Below are 23,779 nucleotides of genomic sequence, written 5' to 3' on the forward strand. Positions count from 1 at the left end.
TCTCATTTTATAATACTCTTTTATTTGATTAAAGAATTTGCCTTCGTTGTGTACATTGGAATGTTATATTCCCTATGTATTTTACAGGGTTACAAAATGTCTCTCATTTTAAATATTACCCCAAAAGTAATTTCAGAAAAAAAGTCTTTGTGAAATTAAACTTGACTTTAAAAATCATAGGGACAAACAGCTCTGAAATACAACTGGATTAATAAGATTTCTTGTCTACTTTACTACATGACAGACTTCTTATCCCAGTCCCCTTCCTCAGAAAACCTCATGTGAAAACCAAGCTAGCGATAAGGATTCTTCCCTGATGCAGTTTAGGGGAAAGGGAAAGGCTAGGAACTTCTTTGGCCAGCGTCCGAGCCACAGCCCTCTGCGGCTGCTCTGCTTCATGGATAGAAAACTCTTGCCAGGGAAGGCCAGGTGTTTAGAGTGAGCGCTCTCTGCTCTGCAGCCACCTGAGAGAGTGGAGGCCATCTACTGTCATTTACTGCTTCCCACTGCTACTGCCTGCAGCCTTGCAGCAACTGGTCATCCGCTGATCATCCTCCCTACCCAGTGCAGTGCTTGGGGGGACTGGCTGATTCAGCCTCCATTGAAAAGGTAAAGGATCAAAATGAGCCGAGAAACTCCTACAATTATTACATGATGACACCAAAAAGGCTGAGAAGAAAAAGGTTTTCAGAAACAAGGGCGGAGAGGCGGGTGGGAAATGTCAGGTTAGATGGGGTATATTTGAGTAGCCCCTTACTGCACACCAATATAATCCCCTGCCTCTCAAAATGCTACCAAATGGTGGTGAGGATGGGGCCTCTTCATTAGGGCTAATGAGAAATGGCACAGACTCACTAGACTCAGTTCTGCTGGAAAGACTGATGAAGGGAAGAGCATCTGGGAAGGGGAAGGAGGTGGACACAAGGACTCTAAGTGGACTACAACACCCTGAGTGACAATGCTTCAACTCAATTGTCCCACAGCATGTAGAGAACTTTAAGTTTGGGTAGCATTAGCAGCAGACATGATTACATGTGGAAATGGATGGAGCCATCTTACTACGCATCTTGAAAAGGTGTGTCCATATAAAAGCTGCTTCTCAGCGAGCTACCTTTAATATCGATAGGAATGGGATTCACAGTACTGCCTGCAACTGGAAGGGGACGGCTTACAAGGGAACAACTTCATAAAGAAATGGAGCAATGGATGGATATGGGAGAGAAAATAAGATAACCTTGTGTTTCAACTTTTAGACTCCACATCCCTCAAGCAGTTCACTGGCATTGTCTAATGTCAAGAATGGGTTAGATAACCTTCTTCTCAGAGTGCTGAAGACAATACCCACAGACAGGTGACCCCAGTGCGTGATAAGTGTACTGAAAGAAAACAGAAAGCAAAGGAGTGTAAAAGACTCAAATCTATAGAGAAAACTTTGTAAAACAAAGTATGAAATATACCTGTATTTAGGGCTTAAAATAAAGGGAGACTTAGGTGAAGGCAGAAGAGCTATTTACTGGGGCATTCCCTGGAGAGATGGCTTCCTGCTGGCCAGTAAGATCTGCCAAAGAAATCAGCAGCCTTTCCCTTTATGTCAGCGTCATGTCTTTGTCAAAAATGTCTCTGTGACACCACAACACTGGGTGTGAGTTGAGGGTCCTTGCGCGCAGAGAACGTGCACTGTATCAGAAAAAAGGGGGGGAGGGGATCTCCAATGGCTTGTAAATTTGGAAAAACTCTTCAGCCACTTTTGGCTTCTTCTTTATTAATCTGAAATCCTTGCTTTTCAGCTTTCTCTTCTTGGTACTACAGGATTTCATATTTGTCCACTAAGAAAGTGGTCTCTGTGGAAAACCTAACAGGGCTGTTTCCATCTACCTGGGTCACTTTGGTAACCTAGGAAAACAAAGAGAGGGGAGGGGGGAGAGGAAAAACAACAGTGAGTCTCTGATATGTTAACTACATTTTCATTACAGATTTTATCACATTCTCTAAAATCAGGATCAAAAGTACCTTGGAAACACCAAAATGTACTCAGAGCTCATACTTGTTCCTTGTGGCATCATCTAATCTGTACTCTAGAGAAAACTGATTGGTACAGTAAGACGGACAGCAGCTGCCACAGGTAAAAGCCAGGATGAGTGGCAAGGCTCAGCCTGCCCTATAAAATCCAGGAAAGCCAGACATTCTATAAGGATGATCAATTAACATTCTGGTCCTAAATAAGTCTGCTACCTCTCCTGCATTACTTATTAAATTCATCTCAGTCTCCTGTCCAAAACCATACTATGTTGAAAGACCTTCTTCTTTTTCTACAGTTTATGTGTATGGGTGTATGGGTGTTTTGCATTCATGTTTGTGCATCATTTTGTGTCTGGTGACAGCAAAAGCCAAAAATAGGCATTGGATCAGCTAGGAGTGGAGTCACAGACACAGGAATCACAGGTGGGCTGTCATAGAAGTACTAGAAGTCAAACCTGGTCCTCTGGAAGAGCAGCCAGTGCTCTTAACCACTGAACCATCTCTCCAGTCCCAGGATAGTGTTTCCTTCTTTTTTGTTTGTTTGCTTTTGTTTTTTTGAGATAGGGTTTCTCCATGGCTGTCCTAGAACTTGCTCTGTAGAGCAGGCTGGCCTCACACTCATAGAAATTGGCCTGCCTTTGCCTCCCAAGTGCTGGGATTAAAGGTGTGAGCAACTATGCCAGGCTCAGATCACATTTTTTAACAGGGCTTGAGGTATGCTAACCACACACTATTCACTGAGCCATCTTTCCAATTCTATGCAGCAATTTTGTGTCTAAAAAAAACCCCGAAGGCCAAGAGTACAACCCAATGGTAAAGCATTTGCCTAGCCTGCTGGGGCTCTGGGTTGGATTTTCTGCACTATTAAATACATAAAGTATTTTGATTTCCTGGATAAATGGTAAAGCGACAGTAAGGCAAGGGATATGCAAATAGACTTTAAGATACATGAGGTTAGGGCTGGAGAGATGACTCAGTGGTTAAGAGCACTGACTGCTCTTCCAGAGGTCCTGAGTTCAAATTCCAGCAACACATGGTGGCTCACAACCATCTGTAATGGGATCTGACACCCTCTTCTGGTGTGTCTGAAGACAGCTACAGTGTACTTATATATAATAAATAAATCTTTAAGAAGATACATGAGGTTAGAAGGCACTTAATGTACATGAATCATGTACAATCAGTAAGTACTCTTTTTTTTTTTTTGGTTCTTTTTTTTGGAGCTGGGGACCGAACCCAGGGCCTTGCGCTTCCTAGGCAAGCACTCTACGACTGAGCTAAATCCCCAACCCCCAGTAAGTACTCTTATATGAAACATTTTATTTATCTAAACTTTATCCATAGAAGGAGTCAGAGCAGCAGATGACTCAGGAGGTGTGTGTGCTCACTCTGCTGCTGAGAAGGAAAGAGCTGACTCCACGAACCTGTCCTGACCTACACAAACGTGCTGGCACGCACATGGTCCCACATATACACACAAAATAATTTTTCCTTTTTAGATTTATTTTACTTTATGTGTGTGTATTTCTGTGCCTGGTGCCTGCAGAGGTCAGAAGAGAGCATTGGATCCACTGGACCTGGAGTTCTGGATGGCTGTAAACAACCATGTTGATGTTGGGACCCAAGCCAGGGCTCTCACAAAGAACAGTAAGTGCTCTTTATCTACTCAACTTTCTGGTCCTTACAAACAGAAGATTAAAAATACAAAACAAAACAAAACAACCCAGAACTCTATGACTATGTCCCAGGAGGGACACCTGGTCTATATAGCAAGTTCTAGGCCAGCCAGGGCTACATAAGCAAACCCTGTTATAAAAAGGAGAAAAAAAAAAAAAAAGAGAAGTATGATGAGTCAGACTGGAGTCTGCAGAAGACTCTGGCTTTGATTTCTGCTTTAACATGAAGCTGTGCTACCTATCAGGCACTTGTCCTGCCTTTCCCATATCTGCCTTCTGTTATAACAGAGTACCTGTATGTTGCAGTAATTCTTTTTGGAGATGAAAGAAACTTGAACAGGGAAGAAGTCATTGGGCTGCCCAGGAATGCTGAACTCCAGGCTGCCACTCTTATTTTTGGCATCAATCACTGGCAGGCACCACTCCAAGGTATTTCTCCGACTGTCGTGTCGATATTCCCCATCGATCTCACCGATCACAGGTGCACCAACACCCGATCTGTTGTGAGAAACATTCAGTCATTATAGATGTCTAGAGCTCAGAGAACTCCAATAAGGAAAACCACCCTCAAATCTGATTACATATTTCAAATTCTGCCTTAAATTTTCCAGAAATTAAGCTGCTGGGCAACTTCAAGAATAAAAGTCGTTAACACCTTGACTAAGGATATCACTTAACTCTCTTTGTAGAAAAAGACAAATAGAACAGGCATTTAGGATATGGCTCTGGGAGCTGACTGGACCTAGGAGCTAGCGGGGAACTCAGAGTGAAGATAGCTATAAAAATATTTTCATTGTAAAAAATCACTAATGGTTTGCTAGTTTAAAGTCATTTTTAAAACTTATAATTTAGGGTTGGGGATTTGACTCAGTGGTAGAGCGCTTGCCTAGCAAGCGCAAGGCCCTGGGTTCGGTCCCCAGCTCTGAAAAAAAGAAAAAAACCCAAAAAACAAAAAACAACAACAACAACAACCCCCCCCCCAAAAAAAAAAAAACCAAAAAAAAAAAAAAAACCAAAAAAAAAACCCAAAACCCATAATTTATTGGTGTTTTGACTGTATGTGTTAGTATGAGGATGTTGTACTCCTTGAAACAGGAGTTACAAATAGTTATGAGCTGCCATGTGGTTGCTGGGAATTGAACCTGGTCCTCTGGAAGAATAGTCAGTGCGTTAACCACTGGGCCATCTCTCTAGTCCCCTGTTAAGAATTTTTTAACCATGAAACTCTTTAATAGATAATAATGAGAAATAAAGCAGTTTGGAACTGGGGAGACTTTATGCACCAAAAATAGAGGTAAACTTGTCTTTGAGAAGATTTGTTTCCAAAAAGAGTTCATAATGTTTCACACCTTACTGAAGCCGATGCTAGTGAGCTGATCTGACTATAATGTAGTGGATTTATTTGGTAAGTGAAAAGTGAAAGCATGACTACAAGGTGTGGGCAAAACAGACTGGAAAAAGAGGTGCATGGTTGTCTTTGGTCACAGATCAGGGCTAGTTAGGATGTACTTTGCACTCCCACGAACGGCTGACAAGCAGTGTCACCTACTCCCACAGATTCTAAATTTACCCTCTTTTAGTTCACCAGTGACACTGAATGCTTACATTAGGGGCAGGGTAAATGAGGAAAACAAAGACTACTTTAAGGGCAGCAAAAAATTTTAACTCTTTCCTGTCAATTTTTCAGTGCTTGCCCCTTCTCCCTCCCCAGTTCTGACTGACTTTTAATCTGCTGTAGACACTGGGGTAGAATGTTTTTCAAAGATCTCTTCAGGCCACTGCAAAGTTGAACGAAGACACAGGAAACCACCACAGCCATAATTATAGAGTAGAGAGAAAAACCTAAAAACCGTGGCATTCCAAAAATAGTCTAGTAAAATAAATCTCAACAAACAAAGTCCACCATCAGCAGTGCCTAAGTCTCACCACTGTTCAAGGTAGCTATTTATTCTTCTGAAGGAACAACTGACTTGTAAAGACAGTCACCCTATTATTTCACTTTTTTCAAATTAGGGTCTTTTTGTATATCACAGGCTTGAAATCAGAACTCTTCCGGAACTGTAGGTGTACTGGTTAATCCTATTAATGGGAATACTGGCATGGTGGTTTGAATAAATAATGGCCCCTCTAAGCCCATAGGGAGTGGCACTATTATGAGGTGTGGCCTTGTTGGAGGAGGTGTCACTGGGAAGATGGGCTTTGAGGTTTCAGGAGCTCAAGCCAGGCCAAGTGGCTTACTGTTCCTGCTGCCTGAGGATCTGAACGTAGAACTCTTTGCTACCTCTCCAGCACCATATCTGCTTGCTTACCGCTATACTTCCTGCCATGACAATAATGTACTGAACCTCTGAACCTGTAAGCCAGCTCCAATCAAATGCTTTCCTTTATAGAGGGCTAGAGAGATGGCTCAGTGGTTAAGAGCACTGACTGCTCTTCCAGAGGTCCTGAGTTCAATTCCCAGCAACCATATGGTGGCTCACAACCATCTATAATAAGATTTTGTGCCCTCTTCTAGCCTGGCATACATGCGGACGGAATGCTGTATACATAATAAACTTTTTAAAAATGCTTTTCTAAAAGTTGCCATGGTCATGGTATCTCTTAAGAGTAATAAGACAATGGGTAATATATTTTAAAAAGCAGAAATAAGGTCAGGCGGTGGTAGGCCATGCCTTTAATCCCAGCATTTGGAAGGTAGAGGTAAATGGATCTCTATGAGTTTAAGGACAGCCTGGTCTACAGAGAGAGTTCCAGGACAGTCAAGGCTACACAGAGAAATCCTGTCTTTAAAAAAAAAAAAGAGAGAAAGGGGAAAAAAAAGAAAGAAAATGAAAAGAAAAAAAAAACCCAGAAATAAGCATGATTAAACTAGGCTTGACCAAGATAAATCCCACAGTAATCAACAGATTAAATATTATTTTGTTGCAATAAAAGCCCAGGCACTTAACAATATGAATACTCTGTGGCTCACAATCGGCAAAGGCAAGGCTGACGGTGAGGGTAAAGGTGAGGTAATGACAGTGTGCACTTTACTGGAGACATACATGATATTTCCTGAGGACCTTGAGACTACGCCAATGAAATACACGAGACATCACTGGAAAGAGAACGTTAAAGTGTGCGTGTGTAACAGGACAGGATCTCACTCCATAGCCTAGGCTTACCTGGAACTCAAACTCAGAGGATCCTTCTGCTTTGGTTACTCAAGTGCTGGCATTAGTGTGTAAGCTAGCACACCCAGCTTGGCGCATGTTTCTCTTGCCTGTGCTGACAGGTTCCCAGGTATATACATGTCAACACTTACGGCACTGCATGCTTCATGTTAGCCAGAGCTGAAAGCTTCCAGAACACTTAGTGAACCAATGTGGGCATACTGTATCCAAAACACTCCCACTTTCAGTGACAGACAAGGGAAAATGTAGGCTGGCAGACTAAGCTTCTCTGAAATGTGCAAGAAGTGGAGTGTGACTGGAAATGGGTTCCTTTTCCTGGCCTTGGAGCCTACCTCAAGAAAATAGCTCTAGCACTACAATTAATTTGTCTTGGTTTCAAAGTAAATCCCACCCCTTTCAAAATGTACAGCTCACTTCAACATGGTGTTGAAGCCTTTAGCCACCACACTAAGAGACAGGAAGGTGGATCTCAGAATTCAGACTTCATAGTGAGACTCTGTCTCAAAAAATTCATCCTAGTCACCAAACAAAGTATATAGCTCCATGCACTCTGACAAATGCACGCTGTCTGTGAGGTCTACCAACTCAAGTCATAGGACACTTCCACCACCCGGCCCCTTTCCCATATGTACTTTACTTTCTACCTCTTGATTTCTGTTAAAAGCAATTACCCTTTTCTAGAAAGCCCTATTTGTCTGCCTTCCTTTACAGTAGTCACGATCTCCACCCTACCTCCTTTCTCCCTCAAATCAGGGTCACACAAACCTCAAGATCAAAGCTCTGACACTCTTGTCTCTACCTTTCAAGGGCTAGGATCATAGGCCTGTGCCACCATACCAGACTTTACAACTGGTCGTTAACTTATTTTTAATCAACTAATTGTTTTTGTTTTTTGAAACTGGGTTTGTATAGCCCTGGAGCTTGTTCTGTAGACCACGTTGCCCTGGAAATCAAGAGCTCCTCTGCCTCCAAAGTGATGCCCAACTAGTTATTTATGAAGAAGCAGAATCAGTTAGGCCTAGTGCTTCAGACCTATAATCCCAGCTACTCTTGAGATTAAGAAAGAACACTCTTGGCCACTTTGTGAAATTCTGTCTCAAAACCGATAAAAAGAGGACTGGGAATATAGCTCAGTGGTAGAGCTCTTGCTGTGTTTAAGCCTCTAGATTTAAGCAGTATAACCACAGTGGGGAAGAAAATGAGCAAACATTTCAGAATGGATACTCAGTGAGGTACTGCCACCAAAATTCATCCCCAAACCCCAGAATCAGTTCTACAAATCAACACAAGGATAAGGATTAAGAGAACTTCACTTACGGGAGTGGGATGGTGATGACCACATCATTGAGCTCTAAATTATCTTCCTGTAGTTCATATTCTATGTTGACATCACAGCCGTTTCCACTTTCAGAAGGCCAGCAATTAACTGAGAAAAAAAAAACAAGGCCATCACACCTCAGCTTTAGAAAAAGAGTAGAACTGTTTCTTGGCCTTGGGCTAAGATCAAGAGTATGGAAGAATAGAAAATGTTAAAGTGGCAAATACAGCTGATCAACCACTGCACATCTATAGCGTCCTATATACACCATACACTGGTGGCTCAAAGCCATCTGTGCTTTCAGCTCCAGGGGATCCGATGACTTCTTCTGGCCTTTACACTTATTCATAGGCAACATACACTCACTCAAAGACACATACACATAAATCTATTAAAACATTTAAATGGTTAATTCAAATATACAAAATATAGCATCAGTTCCACACTGCCAAAAAGAACTTGCTATGTCAATGAAGATAAGAGAAAACCCCTCACAGATACCTACTTGTCAAAGGAATAAAAGATTCCTCTGTTGTTTGTAGTCTCCACTTTAGCACCCCTACATCGCTGTTGACTGGAAATGACTTCTCTGGGTTTTTCAAGCCAATGAGAGACTCTGCAGTAAAAAGTTTTTTATCCACATTTGGATGGGTCTGGAATGAGAAGAGAAGGACGCCTGAAGTTCAGAGTGACAAGTGAAGGAAGGGGCCAGCAAGATGGCTCAATAGGGAAAGGCTCTTGCTTCCTAGCAATAACCTGCGCTCAGTCTCTGGGACCCACAAAGAGGAAAAGAGAACCAACACTTGAAAGTTATCCTCTGTCTTCTACTCATATGACATGGCACATGCATGCCCACACAGACACACACACATGGACACACACACATACACACATACACACATAAGCACACAACACAGACACATGCAGAATAAATGAGTGAATATACTAAAAATAAAAATAAAGAGGCAGGGTTGGGGATTTAGCTCAGTGGTAGAGCACTTGCCTAGGAAGCGCAAGGCCCTGGGTTCGGTCCCCAGCTCCAAAAAAAAAAAAAGAGGCAGCTGAAAATGTAGCTTGGTTGGCAAAGCACGTGCCTAGCATATATGGGGCTCTGGATTCAACTGCTTACAGTCCTGGCACTCTCACGTTGGGGGCAGGAGGAGCAGACAGTTAGAAGTTCAAGGTCATGCTCTGTTCCATAGTGAGTCTGAGGCCAGCCTGACCTATGTGAGATCTTGTCTCAACGACTGCACATGCAAAAAGAAAGAAAAAAAGAAAAAAGAAGGAGGAATAACAGGAAATAAACCCTTCTGGGCTTACAATGGTGAATAAATAGGATTCCTAATAAATTATAATTTTTAAAAAAAATTTGTGGGAAGAGTTTCCTTCTATAAAGACAAGATTTTAGACCATCTTTACAAAAGGCCAAGGCTATAGTTGAGCCTAGCTGGAGCAAGAGCCTGTATTAAATTTGGAAGTACTGCAAAAATCTAATAGGAAATCCAGAGCAGAGACTATGCGGGTACTCAGTATGAAAAGCCCCTACATACCTGCAGCTGCACCCCTTTCTTATCTTCATTTTCTACATGAAGACGAATCCGGCCAAACTTGTCATCTGAGATCCTAAGCATGATCATGCCATGCAACTCCATATTCTGTAATCCTCCATCTCTCCCACAGGTCAGTGTGATCTTTTCTTCAATCTTCATATGCACACTATAGAACAGACGTAAGTCAGTATGTCAGGAGAGTGGTAAGTAGGCTGGGGACGGAGTTAAGTTGGTAGAGTTTGTCTAGCATCATGAACCGAGTGATCCCAGCGCCACATAAAACCAGGTATGATGGTACTGCTTGGGGACATGTACTTGAGCCAGGGTTGGGAAGGGAATCAGGAGTTCAGGCCGTCTCTGGCTCACAGTGAGCTGGAGGTCATTCTGAGCACAAGAGACCCTATCCTTAAAAAGAAAGAGAAGGGGCTAGAAAGAGAGCTCAGCTGACAGAACACTACCACTCATGCAGAAGACCCAGGTTTGGTTCCCAGCACCTCACATGGAGCAGCTTACAATCACCTGTAACTCTAGCTGCAGCCAAAGCCCTCTTCTGGGGTCCTTACGTACCTGTGCTCATGAGCATATAACACTACCCTTCCCAAACACAAATTTATACATAACTTAGAAGATTAAAAATAAAATTTAAAAAGAAAGAAAAGAAACCAGAACTCAGTGCTATTTTGGAGTTTAATAGTGATTAGCCTCAATTAAAGCTTTATACTCGGGGCTGGGGATTTAGCTCAGTGGTAGAGCGCTTACCTAGGAAGCGCAAGGCCCTGGGTTCGGTCCCCAGCTCCGAAAAAAAGAACCAAAAAAAAAAAAAAAAAAAAAAAAAAAAAAAAAAAAAAAAAAAGCTTTATACTCTTTTGGGGCCTACAAGATGGCTCAGTAGGTAAAAGCACAAAGCTTAATGATCTGAGTTCAATTTTTGAAACCCACAATGTTACAAAAGAACCAAATGCTGCCCGACTGTGGCATAAGTACACGTACGTACACACACACACACACACACACACACACACACACACACAAACAGATCAATTCATTGGGTGTTTTGTCTGTCTGTCTATCTGTACATACATATGTATGTGCACACTAAGTGCATGTCTGATGCCTGAGGCAGTCAGAAGAGAGCAACAGATCCCCTGGAACTGGACTTAGGATGGTTATAAACTCATCACTTAGCACTGGGAATCCAACCCAGATCCTCCACAAGAGCCACAAATGCTCCTAACTGGAGAGCCATTTCTTCAGCCCAACAAACAAGTTTGTTAAAAAACTTTATACTTGGGGTTGGGGATTTAGCTCAGTGGTAGAGCGCTTGCCTAGGAAGCGCAAGGCCCTGGGTTCGGTCCCCAGCTCCGAAAAAAAAGAACCAAAAAAAAAAAAAAAAACTTTATACTTTGTGGAGTTCATGGATTGACACATGGCTGGCCATGGTGTTTACAGAGACTCTTTCCAGAATTTATCTTAAAAATAAATTCTTGTCTTCCAGGGACGGTGCTTAGAGGCACTTAGGAGGGTCCAGCATTTGACGTATGGTCGCAGGCTTTCCTACAATACAGCCTCTAACAAAACTAGGCTGTCTCGAACCCCTGGCAACACCTTTACACCAAGGCTGGGAAAGCACCTAAATCCGCATGTAGTGTGTGCCCAGGCAGACTTCGAGGGGTCCGTGCTGTGAGACCCAAAGTCCTTATGAGATTGTCTAAGAGAAAGAAGCGTCAGCAGGGCCTCTATGCTTGAGGTAACTTAATCACTTAGAAAAATCTTAAATCTCATTTTTATGTGATGTTTAAAAGTCTGAAGTCTCCATTGATCAAGAACACATTCTGCTCTCACAGAAGATCTGAGTTTAGCTCCCTGTACCCATGTGGAGTAAGCTCACAACAGCTTTTAACTCCAGTGCCAGGGGAATCCAATGCCCTCTTTCTGGCTTCTGTGGGTACCTGCACTTACACATGCACAAGACCCATAAGTGTCAACACATAAGTTAAAGAATAAATAAATAATCAATCTTTTTTTTTTTTAAGGCATGGGGGCTGGAGAGATGGCTCAGAGGTTAAGAGTACTGGCTGTTCTTCCGAAGGACCTGGGTTCAATTCCCAGCACTCATATGGTAGTTCACAACTGTCTGTAACTCCACTTCCAGGGGATCTGATGCCCTCACACAAACATACAATGCACTTAAAATACAAATAAAAAAAATTCTTTTAAAAAAAGGCCTGAAGCCTCAGCTTTTTTCAAAACAACCAAAATAGCACAAGTAATTTAATGAGCGATTTATCCAAGTGTAACTGTTCATTTCTAACAAAACAGAACACACATAAAACAGAACAGTCCACTTTTATGCACACCCGATAGTGGTATCCTCCCAGACTCATCTTTCAGTTGACCTCCAAACTACCAATAATTGTAGGTCTGGGATCAAGGGCAAGAAATTTGCATCTTGATTATATGAACTTGGTTAACCTATTGCTTAAAAATGCCACCGACCAATGTTTCAGTCTTGAGATAAAAGACAAATTAAATTATATTGGATTCAAATACATAAAATTTAGCATGTTAATTTGCTTTGAAGACCTTCACAAATTTTTATTTTATTTTTTTTCCTCCATCGTTATTAACTTGGGTATTTCTTATTTACATTTCATTTGTTATTCCCTTTCCCATTTCCGGGCCAACATCCCCTTTACCCCTCCCCCTTTCACAAATTTTAAAGATTGACTTTCCTTTATAGTTTTAATTAGAAAAAGACAGAATAAAATATGGGTTAACGTAGCTCTAGCCCTATGAGGGTTTTTTCTTTGACCTAGGCTTTCATATTACTGAGGCTGACCCTGAACTCCAGATCTTCCAGTCTCCAACTCACAAATGCTGGGATGTTCCACCAGGCCCTGCTCAAGGGACAAGCTACACAACAGGCATAAAGCTACTTTTCCTAAATTAGCCAATAAAGGGCAAGTTTTAAACTTCACAGGAAATAGATGCTCGAGTCTCCATTGATATTTAAAGTGGGGAAAAAACATATTATAAGTTAATATTTGGAATATATAAAATTTTAATTCAGTAACAGTTAAAAGGCAGAAAAACATGGAGCTAGAATGTACGTAGCTCAGAGGTAAACAGCGTGCTCAGCATATGAAAGGTTCTGGGTTAGATCCCCAGCACAAAAATAAATAAATAAGCAAGAACTGATAGAATTTAAAGACAACCTTAAGGGCTGGAGAGATAAGAGCATACACTGCTCTTTGAGAGATACCCATACAGGTAGCTCAAAACCACCCCCAGATATACATGTGACTCCACTCTACAACCCCTACCACTCCCAGATATACATGAACTAAAAATAATAAAAACACCCAGGTATGGTAGCACATAACTTTAATTCCAGCATTTGAGAGGCAGGGGCAGGAGGATCTCTTGTGAATTTGAGGCCAGCCCGATATACACAGTTGAGTTCCAGGTGAGCCTAGGCTACACAGTGAAATCCTGTCTTAAAGAAAAACAGAACAACAACAATCTTTTTTAAAAGATGGTATTGTTTGTTCTTGAAGAAGTCACTGCTTACCTTTCCATATTAATGGGTGGAGCATGCACTTTGGCTGCTTCCGAGGTGCGCTTCCCCATGTTAGAAGACATAATAGTTTCGCCTTCAGATTTCAGTTTGTCCACAAAGTTATCTACTTCCTTTCCTTTAGCTCCAAGTTTCAAAGCCTTGCTGGGGCCTGAAGGTCTAATTGGAAAAATTTAAAAAATACAAAATAAATATATGGTAAAAACACAAAAAGCCACAAACATTAATTAGTAGCCTCCTACCAACAAAGTTTTCTCTGAAGGAATGTGAAGATCTTAGGAGAAAACATTTTTCATAGTGTTGGTGGACAACTACAACACTGATAGTGTAATATAAACTTGCATAAATCGATAAATACTATTAATCATAAGTATCAAGTACACAAATATGAAAGCTATAATTTTAGAGTCATAAATGGTCTGATGAAAACACAGCATCTTCCAATTAGATAAATGTGACTATGCACAAAAAGCAAATTTTGCATATACTTTCAGCAGCCACAGATTCTTCTGAAACATTAAGACTAAAAGACCGGGCTGGAGAGATAGCTCAGCGGTTAAGAGCACTGACTGCTCTTCTAAAGGTCCTGAGTTCGATTCCCAGCAACCACAGGGTGGCTCACAACCATCTATAAATAAAGTAAATAATTAAAAAAAAAAAAGACTAAAAGACCATCTTCTGCGGTTAGTGAGATGGCTCAGAGGTCAAGAGCATTTGTTTGGTTCCAGGTTTGGTTCCCAGCACCAACATGGTAGCTCAGAATCCTCTCTAATTCCAGTTCTGAATGTACTCTCCTGACCTCTGTGGGATTCTAAGAGCATCTGCAGCTCTTCAAGAGGACTTGTGTCCAGTCCCAGTACCCATGAGGTTGCTTACATATGTGTATTACTATGGTTCAAGGTGATCTGACACATTCCTCTGGCCTCCCAGATATCAGGCACAAATACACACACACACACACGGGCAGAGCAGTTCTACCCATAAAATAATAAATATTTAAAAAGAAAAATTCATATTCCTCAAACAAATCTCCCCCACTTCACCAATTGAGATAGCTGTCATAAGAAATGAAGAAATCATGGCATAATTTGTAGAACTCGCTTATAAAAGGAAAAATAACACAGATATCTCCTTTATTCCTATCTTTTATATATCCAAATTTAATCTCACAGCTTACATCATTAAGTCCCCCATTATTTACTGCTAGCTTAGAAACCAAGTGTCTCGCCCATGAAGCACACACATACAGAACCTCCTCTGCAGCCTAGGGTGCTGGTAATGCACTAGACAATACCTGGCTGGTGCGGGTGCCACTTTTGGTTTATCAGTTTCAATGATAGTCTCTGTGATCATGGCTGCTGTGCTGCCTCCAGACACTGCAGAACTACCAAATCCCCCAAATCCTGGTGCTTTCTTTCCCTGTCTCTCCGCGTCTCTCCGGGCCTGTTGTAATTCCTTTGCTTTACGCCGCATTTCAGCTTTAGCTTCACGTTCTTGAGTCTGTGGAGAGAGACATAATTGTTTGTAGCTTTCTGTACAGTCTACATTAGCCAAGTAAAACCAGGAAAGTCAGATTAATGAAAGCTAACAGAAAGACACTCGAATTGGCAGTCACTTACCTCTCTGACTGCTCTGAATACTTTCTCCTCATGAGAGTCCATTTCTGTGAAAGTTCTGATCTGTGCCAGGTTAACATTCTCCCGGTATCCCAGGGCAACAATTTCATCAAAAGCAAAAATCAAATCAAAACAGTGCTCAGATATTTCATTTTCTTCTAAGGCTCGGCAATATTCAGGGATCTAATTACAGACAGTAATAGACAACAAAGATTAGGAATTTCATAGCAGCTATGTTTCTAAGTCTTATCTTTTAAATATGAATTTCAAAAACAATGGATTTTAGCACTTGGGAGATGGAAGCTCAGTCACCTTTGGCTACATAGCAAGGTTAAGACCAGCCTGGGTTATATGAAATCTTGTCTCAAAAAGATCCCAACTAATAAAACGGGGTTGGAGAGGTGGCTCAGTGGCTAACAGCATAGACTGTTTTTCTAGAGGACTTGGGTTTAATTCCCACCACACCCACATACAACAGGGTGGGGGTCCAAACAAATTTCAGAAACACAGACATACTAAATTGGTTAAGAACTGAGATATGAAAGAACAAGTCTGCATTCTCTTTGGGAAAACTTCTAGCCTAGGAAGGAACCGAGCAAGTGTCTGCTGAATGAAGAGCTGGAGGAGATTAGGTGTAGCTCAGCAACAGAGCGCTTGCACAGAATGCATAAGGCACCGCAAAAAAAATTTAAAAAAAAGTAAGCAAGTAAGCAGGTAAGTATTAAAAAAATGAATTGCATGGGTAAGTTTTGAGATATCTATGAGGGTTCACAAACTGATCATATCAACTATTTTAGAGTCAAACCTACTCTTGAGGGCTGGAGAGGTGACTCAGTAGTTAAGAGCACTGACTGCTCTTCCAGAGGTCCTGAGTTCAAATCCCAGTAACCACATGGTGGCTCACAACCATCTGTAATGAGATCTGATGCTCTCTTTTGGTGTGTCTGAAGACAGCTACAGTGTACTTATATATAATAAAATAAATATTTAAAAACAAAACAAAAACCCTACTCTCCATAAAAAACATAAGTGTAATCCAGTATTATAGGTCTCTTACCACCCTTGAGAAGAGCCGTAGAGTCTCCAAATCTTCTAAGATATTGCTGTTTTTTGTAGTGATCAATACCATGTACAGTTTCTCCATAGGTTGGTAGACATATCTTACACTTTCTGTTTCAACAAAAGTATGTTGTTTTCCAGTGTTCATGAGTTTTGGGAAAGCTGCTAATAACCCCTCAATCCGAGTTCGGGTCATCTCCACAAACTGTCGAGAAACAATTGCCTTTCCCGCTTTCGTGCAGACCGCTGCCGCCAACAGCACCTGCCAGGAACGTAGACATAAATAAGTACTCCTTACTAATTTCTTACATTTGTTTCCTCAGCATCTCAGGAAAGCTTCCATACAATAGCACATTCAGTGACATTACATTGTCTTTCAAACTATACTTCATTGCTTCTTTAACTACAGAATGCAATTTATAAGACAAAGTTAGGGTAGAAGGAAATAAAGCAATTACTCCATAATATACTATATATCTCTATCTCTATCTATCTCTCTCTATCTCTCTATCTCTCTATCTGTCTGTCTGTCTGTCTGTCTGTCTATCTATGTGTGTGTGTGTGTGTTAAAAAAACCTTTTGCCTAGAATATGCAAAGAGTGAGGTTCTACCACTAGAACTACACAAGCACGCAATGGAGTTATTTTTTCCAAAGTGTATACTTAAATTATTATTTATATTGGTTGATTGTGAGACCCTGTGGGAGTGCCCATGTGTGTGGAAGCCAGAGGTCAACTTGAGGGAGTTCTCTTCTACTATGGCGTCAAGAATTGAACTCAGGTTGTCAGGCAGGTGCAAGTATCTTCAGCAGCTGAGCCCCCAGCAACCTGTATACACACATTACCATCAATTAGTCCATTAGGACTCAGAGCTGGGTTGCACTCTGCTTTGACACAGCCATAGACAACAGAGCAAGCATCTTCTTTAAAAGGGGACAGAGGTTTCTATGCAAAACATAAGTCTGATGAGGCAGATAAAAAGGTTTTTAAGAGTTCTACCAGAGTATGGCAGCACTAGACTAATTCTACCACTCAGGATGCTAAGGCAGGAGGAGTATTAGAGCTTAGGGTGTGTGTGTGTGTCTATGTGAGTGTACCTATCTCAAAAAAAGAAAACAAGTAGAGAATAAGAAGCCCCCAGCTTCCTTTTACTTTACTGTAGTAGTTCAATAAGTCTGAGTAGATCTACCCTTTGATCAGCCTTGCCACCCAACTCACTCTTCTAGACATGCAAACGAGCTGTGAAGTGGAAACACTCAACTTTCTGATATCTTCCATTTATTTAACAAAACAAATGCAGGAGGAGGAAGAGGAGGAAGAGGAAGAAGGGGAGGAGGAAGAGGAAGAGGAAGAAGGGGAGGAGGAGGAGGAGGAATATCTTCAAATAACGAGAGTAGTAGAAAACTAAACAGCGTGGTTTCGTTTCCTTTCTTTCTTTTCTTTCCTCCCTCCCTCCCCCCTCTCTTTCTTTCTCTTTCTTTCTTCCTTCCTTCCTTCCTTTCTTTCTCTCTCTCTCTCTTTTTCTTTCTTTCTTTCTTTCTTTCTTTCTTTCTTTCTTTCTTTCTTTCTTTCTCTCTTTCTCTCTTTCTCTCTTTCTCTCTTTCTTTCTTGTTTTTGGAGAAAGGGTTTCTCTGTGTAGCCCCAGCTGTCCTAGAACTCTAGACCATGCAGGCCTCAAATTCAGCAATCTTTCTACCTCCATCTCCCAAGTGTTAGGATTACTGGTTTAGGCAGTGGTCTAACAGCCTCTTCAGTATAGAGATCCAAATGTTCATAAGCACAAGCAACAACAACAAAAGACTGACACATCTGGCAAGACTCACTGTTAGAATGGAATCTCTTAAACAAACCCTACTTGTTAAATGTCTCAATTATATGGAAACCTGTCCATTACAGATGAAGAGCTTGAAAAACAAGTCAGTCAATTTGAATAAATATCCGCACAGTGGTTGACACTCCCCCTCCCAGTACTGGAGACTGAACCCAGGGCCTCTAGCATAATAGGCAAGCATGTTATATAGCCCCAGCATTTTGTCTTTTCATCTTATTTTATGTTATTACAGGGCCTTTCTAAATTGCACAGGCTGCCTTCAAACCTATATGTTCTTTCTGCCTCAGCTTCCAAAGCAGTTGGATTACAGATGTGAATCCACGCAGTTTCAATGTTTTGTAACAGTATAAGAGGCCAAAGCATCCAAAGAGAACACATGGTCCCAGCACCTGGGAGGTAAAGGAAGGAATAGAAACTCAAGGTCATCCTAAAGCTGGGCGTTAGTAGTATACATCTTTAATCCCAGCACTGGGGAGGCAGAAGCTGGTCGATATCTGTGAGTTTAAGGACAGCATTATCTATAGAGTGAGTTCAGGACAGTCAGGGCTACACTGGGTAGGTAGGGAATAGAAGGGGAGAGGAAGGGTGGATGGGATGGGAGGAGAGGGGAGAAGTTAGCTAGTTTAGAGTATCTGGGAGAGAATTACCACCATACTTGTTTTTAAGCAGCAGAATAAAACAATTCAAGTAATCCAGGGGTGGTGATGCAGATTTTTAGTCCCAGCACTCAGGAGACAAAGGCAGGTAGATAGATCTCTGAGTTCAAGGCTAGTCTGGTCCATATATCAGGTTCCAAGACAGCAGGGACTACCTAGATTCTGTCTATAACAAAGTGAAACAACCTCACTGGTCTTAAAAATTTATATTGTAAAGTGTTTCATCTATACCCAGCACAAATTAGTTCCCTCTACCAAACAGATCTGTATTTTTTTTCTGATTTAAGTGAATATTGCACTTTTCTCATATGATCTCAAGTTCCACTTCCCAAATAAGAACCAAGTTTAGAAAAGGCTAGATTTAAAGGAAATAAATTCTATCAACTCTATACTGAACATCCTTTATCCAGGACTATGTACACGGTGCATCACCACTACATCTTCAGCCTTTGGTTCTGTTGTTCTGCTTTGCTTTTTTTTGTGAGAGTTCTCCTTAAGGAGTTGAGATTGGCCTGTAACTTTCCATTCTCTTGCCTGTTCCCTGAATGCTGAGATCACCTTTATGTGCCACAATAAGTGCATATAAGTGCATGACTTATATGCCTATTATCACACTAGATGCTCTCTGATTATAAAGAAATAGAATTGGATCTGGAGAGATGGCTCAGTGGTTAAGAGCACTAGCTACTATTCCAGAACACCAGGGTTTCATTCCTAGTATCCACATGGTAGTTCACAGCTCTCTGTAACTCCACTTCTAGGTTTCCAATAACCCTCTTCTGGCTTTTCCTTCTCGCCTTTACAGGCACTAGTCATGCACATGATATAAACATACATGCAAAAAAAAAAAAAACATACATGCAGTCAAAAGATCCATATACATAACATAAATTTAAAAAGAAAAAAATTGACATTTTGTTTAAAAGCTGCCTAATTAGTAGATAAGACAAAAAAATAAGATATTGTAATATCTTATCTTAGAAACCTAAGAGAGTGGACAAAGGAGAAAGATTACCTCTGAGAAAAGAAATAACATTTGATTAATCCAGGGACTGAATACATAAAAATAAAACAGCAGGGTATGGTAATGCCTGCCTTTAATTCCAGCACTCGGGAGGCAGAGACTGGTGGCTCACTTGCCAGTTTGAGGCCAGTCTGGTCTACACAGTGAGTTCCAGAACAGCCAGCGGTTATGTAGAGACCCTGTCCCAAAACAAACAACAACAACCAAAAAAAAAAAAAAAAAAAAAAAAAAATATATATATATATATATATATATATCAGGATAAAAATAATATCTCAAGTAGGAAAACTCTGAGACTCTATTTAGTCATTTCATTAACCAGATATAAGCAAATAAGATTCCCAAAGCAGGATCAAAGTTCCCTATACTAAATGTAGATAAACTTTAAAACACCTAGGACATAAGTCACAAGGTCCATATGCAACCTCCAGTCACTAATATAGCTAGAAAGATCATCTCTGAACAAGGATAAATTTATCCTCTGCAAAATTAATACTCATCTTCTTAAATGCCTCAACATAGTAATGCTTCCTTTCATATTCACATTCAATGAAGTTTAGCAACTACTAAAATAGAGAGTATGGGGTTGGGGATTTAGCTCAGTGGTAGAGCGCTTGCCTAGCAAGCGCAAGGCCCTGGGTTCGGTCCCCAGCTCCCCCCCTCCAAAAAAAATAGTATATTGAAAGGTAAATTCTCCTACCATAATTTTCATTAGAGTCTCACTATGTAGCCCTGGCTGGGCAGAAACTCACTATGTAGACCAGGTAAACTCGTGGAGATCTGCCTAATAGAATTAAAGGGATGCTACCATGACTAACAACAGTTCATCAGTTAAGAACACTTTCTGCTCTTGCAGAGAACCTGGGTTTGATCCCTAGCACTCACATAGAAATGTACAACCAAGTGTAACTCCAGATGCCCTTTCTGCCCTCCTTTCAGGTACCAGGCATGCATCTAATGCACATATATACACATTGGCAACACATAATAGTTTTTAAGAGTTAATTTTTAAAAATGAGTAACTATGACTCTCAAAAGTTTTTTTTGCCAGATAGTGCTGGCACATGCCTTTAATCCCAGCACTTGGGAAGCATAGGTAGGCAGATTTCTCTGAGACCAGTTCAAGGCCAGCCTAGTCTACAGAGTGAGTTCCAGGACAGCAAGGACTATTATACAGAGAAATCCTGTCTTAAAAAAATTTTTTTATGTCTTTTTCTTTTCTTTTTTTTTTTGGAGCTGGGGACCGAACCCAGGGCCTTGCGCTTGCTAGGCAAGCGCTCTACCACTGAGCTAAATCCCCAACCCCTTTTCTATGTATTTTTATGTGAGTACATTGTAGCTGTCTTCAGACACACCAGAAGAAGGCATCTGATCCCATTACAGATATTCTGTGAGTCACTATGTGGTTGCTGGGAATTAAAACTCAGGACCTCTAGAAGTGGAATCAGTCCTCTTAACCACTGTGCCACATCACCAGTCCTTGAAATTTTATATTCTTTGAAGAAAACAGGTTCAGATCCCAGCACCCACTTGGCAGGCAGCTCACTACCATTTCTAACTCCAGTTCGACGGTACTCCCATATTCTCTTCTGGCTTCTGCAAGCACCAGGCACATATGTCATGGTACATATATATACATCCAGGCAAAACACTAATACACAGAAAATAAATCTTTAAAAAAGAACTGGAGAGTTTGCCTTGCTCTACTAAAGAAACAAATGTTATTTTAAAAGAGGGGGTGGGAGTGAGCAGGCTGGGAAAACGGCTAGCTCTCGATAAACATGAGGACCTGGATCTGAACCCTATCACCTACATAAAAAGCCAGACATGCAGTCATGGCTGCAAGTGCCTATAACCTCAGTATTGGAGGTCAGAGACAGGTAACTCCCGAGAGCTCACTGGCCAGCCAGCATAGCTCAAAAAGCAAGCTTCTGGTTCAATGTAGCAGAGAGCCAGAGAAGATGCCCAAACCTACACCACACGCCCATACCCCTGAACCCCACCACACACACAATCCGTAAAGGTATTTGCCATCATAGTAAGTCTATTTACTATCTTCTTAATAAACAAGAACAATGTTCTGTAGATAAGCAAATCTTAGAAATGGGTGGTATCACAGGACTGATTATCAAGCTTATTCAAGCATAAGATTAGTTTTAAAAATGCTTGACAAATGTTAAGAAAATTAAGATTACAGAAAACTAAAGAAAAAGGACAAATCAGAAGACGCTTTTCAGCTACTATGGCCAAGTCTGTCAGGAAACCAAGACAAGATATTGTGAGTTCCAGGCCCACCTGGACGAAATAGAGATCTTCTGGTTAAAGAAAAGGAGGTGATATTTTCTCTTGGATATTTTGCATTGACAATTCAGTAAAACCAAAGAAAATTTATTTTTCAAAACAATGTTTATGGACCTGTAACTTACTCTGAAATATATGTTAAAAAAGATAGATAGGGGCTAGAGATGGCTCAGTGGTTAAGAGCACTGACTGCTCTTCCAGAGGTCTGAGTTTAATTCCCAGCAACCACATGGTGGCTCACAACCATCTGTAATGGGATCTGGTGCCCTCTTCTGGTGTGTCTGAAGACAGCTACTGTGAACTCATAAATTGAATAAATCTTAAAAAAAAAAAAAGATAGATAGGAATGGATGATTAGGTATGTGATAAAATAAAATAATTATAGTGAAATGTTAAGAGAAACTAGTTGGTAGTTACAGGACTGTTCCCTATAGGGTTGTTTGAAATTTTTTATCATTTTTTTTTCTTTTCTTTTTTTTCGGAGCTGGGGACCGAACCCAGGGCCTTGCGCTTGCTAGGCAAGCGCTCTACCACTGAGCTAAATCCCCAATCCTTGAAATTTTTTAAATATTGGAAAATCTTGTATTAAAATGTTGAGGAAAAACTACTAGAAAATTTGATGCAACTTTATATCACCCTACTTGATATAACTCTATGGTACAGTGATATTTCTGTAATTAAATAGGGCCCAAACACATGCAGAAGTAATACCAAGCAAGTCTTTGATTTGACAGAGTAGAATATACTGAGGTAATTGTTCTCCACAACACAGAAGTCTGTGGGTATCTGGATCATGCTAATTCAGATATAGGACACAGCTATATGACTATGTATTCACATCAAAAAGACAAGCAAAAATATATGTATGCACAAATACAAAAGTATACCACATATGCACACACACATGTATACGTATACACACATTACCATGGAACATCTAGAGCTTTACTGTTTCTCAATTATCCTTCATTTTGTTTTGAGATAGGGTTTCTGTGTAGCCCTGGCTATCCTGGAATTCAATCTGTAGACCAAGGTGGCCTTGAACTCAAATATCTGCCTGCCACTGCCTCTCTAGTGCTGGGATTAAATACATCTACCACCATGTCTGGTACATTCCTCAATTATCAACCAATTTAAAATATTAAAAGTTCCAAGAACATTCTAACAAGCAAGATTTTGGTGAAGATTATCTGGATTTTTGTTTCCATAAGGTTCTAATGCTAATATTAAAACTACACACTCTAAACTATGAACACTCCCTAAAATGTAAGAGTAGTGTACACACCTTTGATTCCAGTGATAGGAAGGCAGAACTTAGCCTGGTCAATATAGTGAGTTTCAGGACAGCCAGGTCAGCACAGTGAGAAACCTTTTCTCTAGAAACTAAAATAATGGGGGTTGGAGAGATGGCTCAGCAGTTAAGAGTATTTCTTGTTCTTGCATAGGACCTAGAATCACTGCACCACTGGGAGGCTGACAAGTGTCCATAACTCCAGTTCTAGGGGATCCAATATCATCTTCAGGTGTTGTACAGACACACAAGTAGGCAAAACAATTCATATACATGAAAAATCTTAAAATAGAAAAGAAAAAACCCATACAACCATAACAACAACAAAATCAACCTGTGGATTTGGGGCTCAGAGTTGGTATAAGAAGCTTTGGAAATTTTATGTCTAATACCAAATTTTGGGAGGCAAATCTACTTGATGTAATTTATACACCTGGGGCTGGAAAAGAAACTTTCAGTGCTTTAAACACCAAACATGAATCTCTCCTCTAATCAAGTTTTTCTCAAAAGAGTTGTTGGTAGAACTTACTAGGACAAGTACCAAATGAGTCACGTTACTTAGGTATGCTTTCAAAGCACCTTAAAAAAATTCTTCAAGAGATAAATTACTAGATCGATGGAAAACTGAGAATCTCTTCTTTTTCACGAATATTCAGATTTTAGTTGATAAAGGAGGATCTGGTAGAGTC

General features: G+C 40.7%; 1 protein-coding gene across 1 annotated transcript in view; it reads right to left on the reverse strand.

Moving 5' to 3' along the window:
- The window catches only part of Arcn1 (archain 1 coat protein complex I subunit delta), a 24,624-nt gene continuing 845 nt past the window's right edge, over nucleotides 1–23,779 (reverse strand). The window contains 9 exon segments of the mRNA NM_001007662.1: nucleotides 1–1,893; nucleotides 3,989–4,193; nucleotides 8,186–8,294; nucleotides 8,692–8,839; nucleotides 9,737–9,902; nucleotides 13,308–13,472; nucleotides 14,608–14,813; nucleotides 14,933–15,112; nucleotides 15,987–16,250. Of these exon segments, the coding sequence (NP_001007663.1) occupies nucleotides 1,804–1,893; nucleotides 3,989–4,193; nucleotides 8,186–8,294; nucleotides 8,692–8,839; nucleotides 9,737–9,902; nucleotides 13,308–13,472; nucleotides 14,608–14,813; nucleotides 14,933–15,112; nucleotides 15,987–16,250 (1,533 nt within the window). The 3' untranslated portion in view covers nucleotides 1–1,803.

Source organism: Rattus norvegicus, chromosome 8 (genome assembly GCF_021556685.1).
Source record: "Rattus norvegicus strain SHRSP/BbbUtx chromosome 8, alternate assembly SHRSP_T2T, whole genome shotgun sequence".
NCBI classification, from domain to species: Eukaryota; Metazoa; Chordata; class Mammalia; order Rodentia; family Muridae; genus Rattus; species Rattus norvegicus.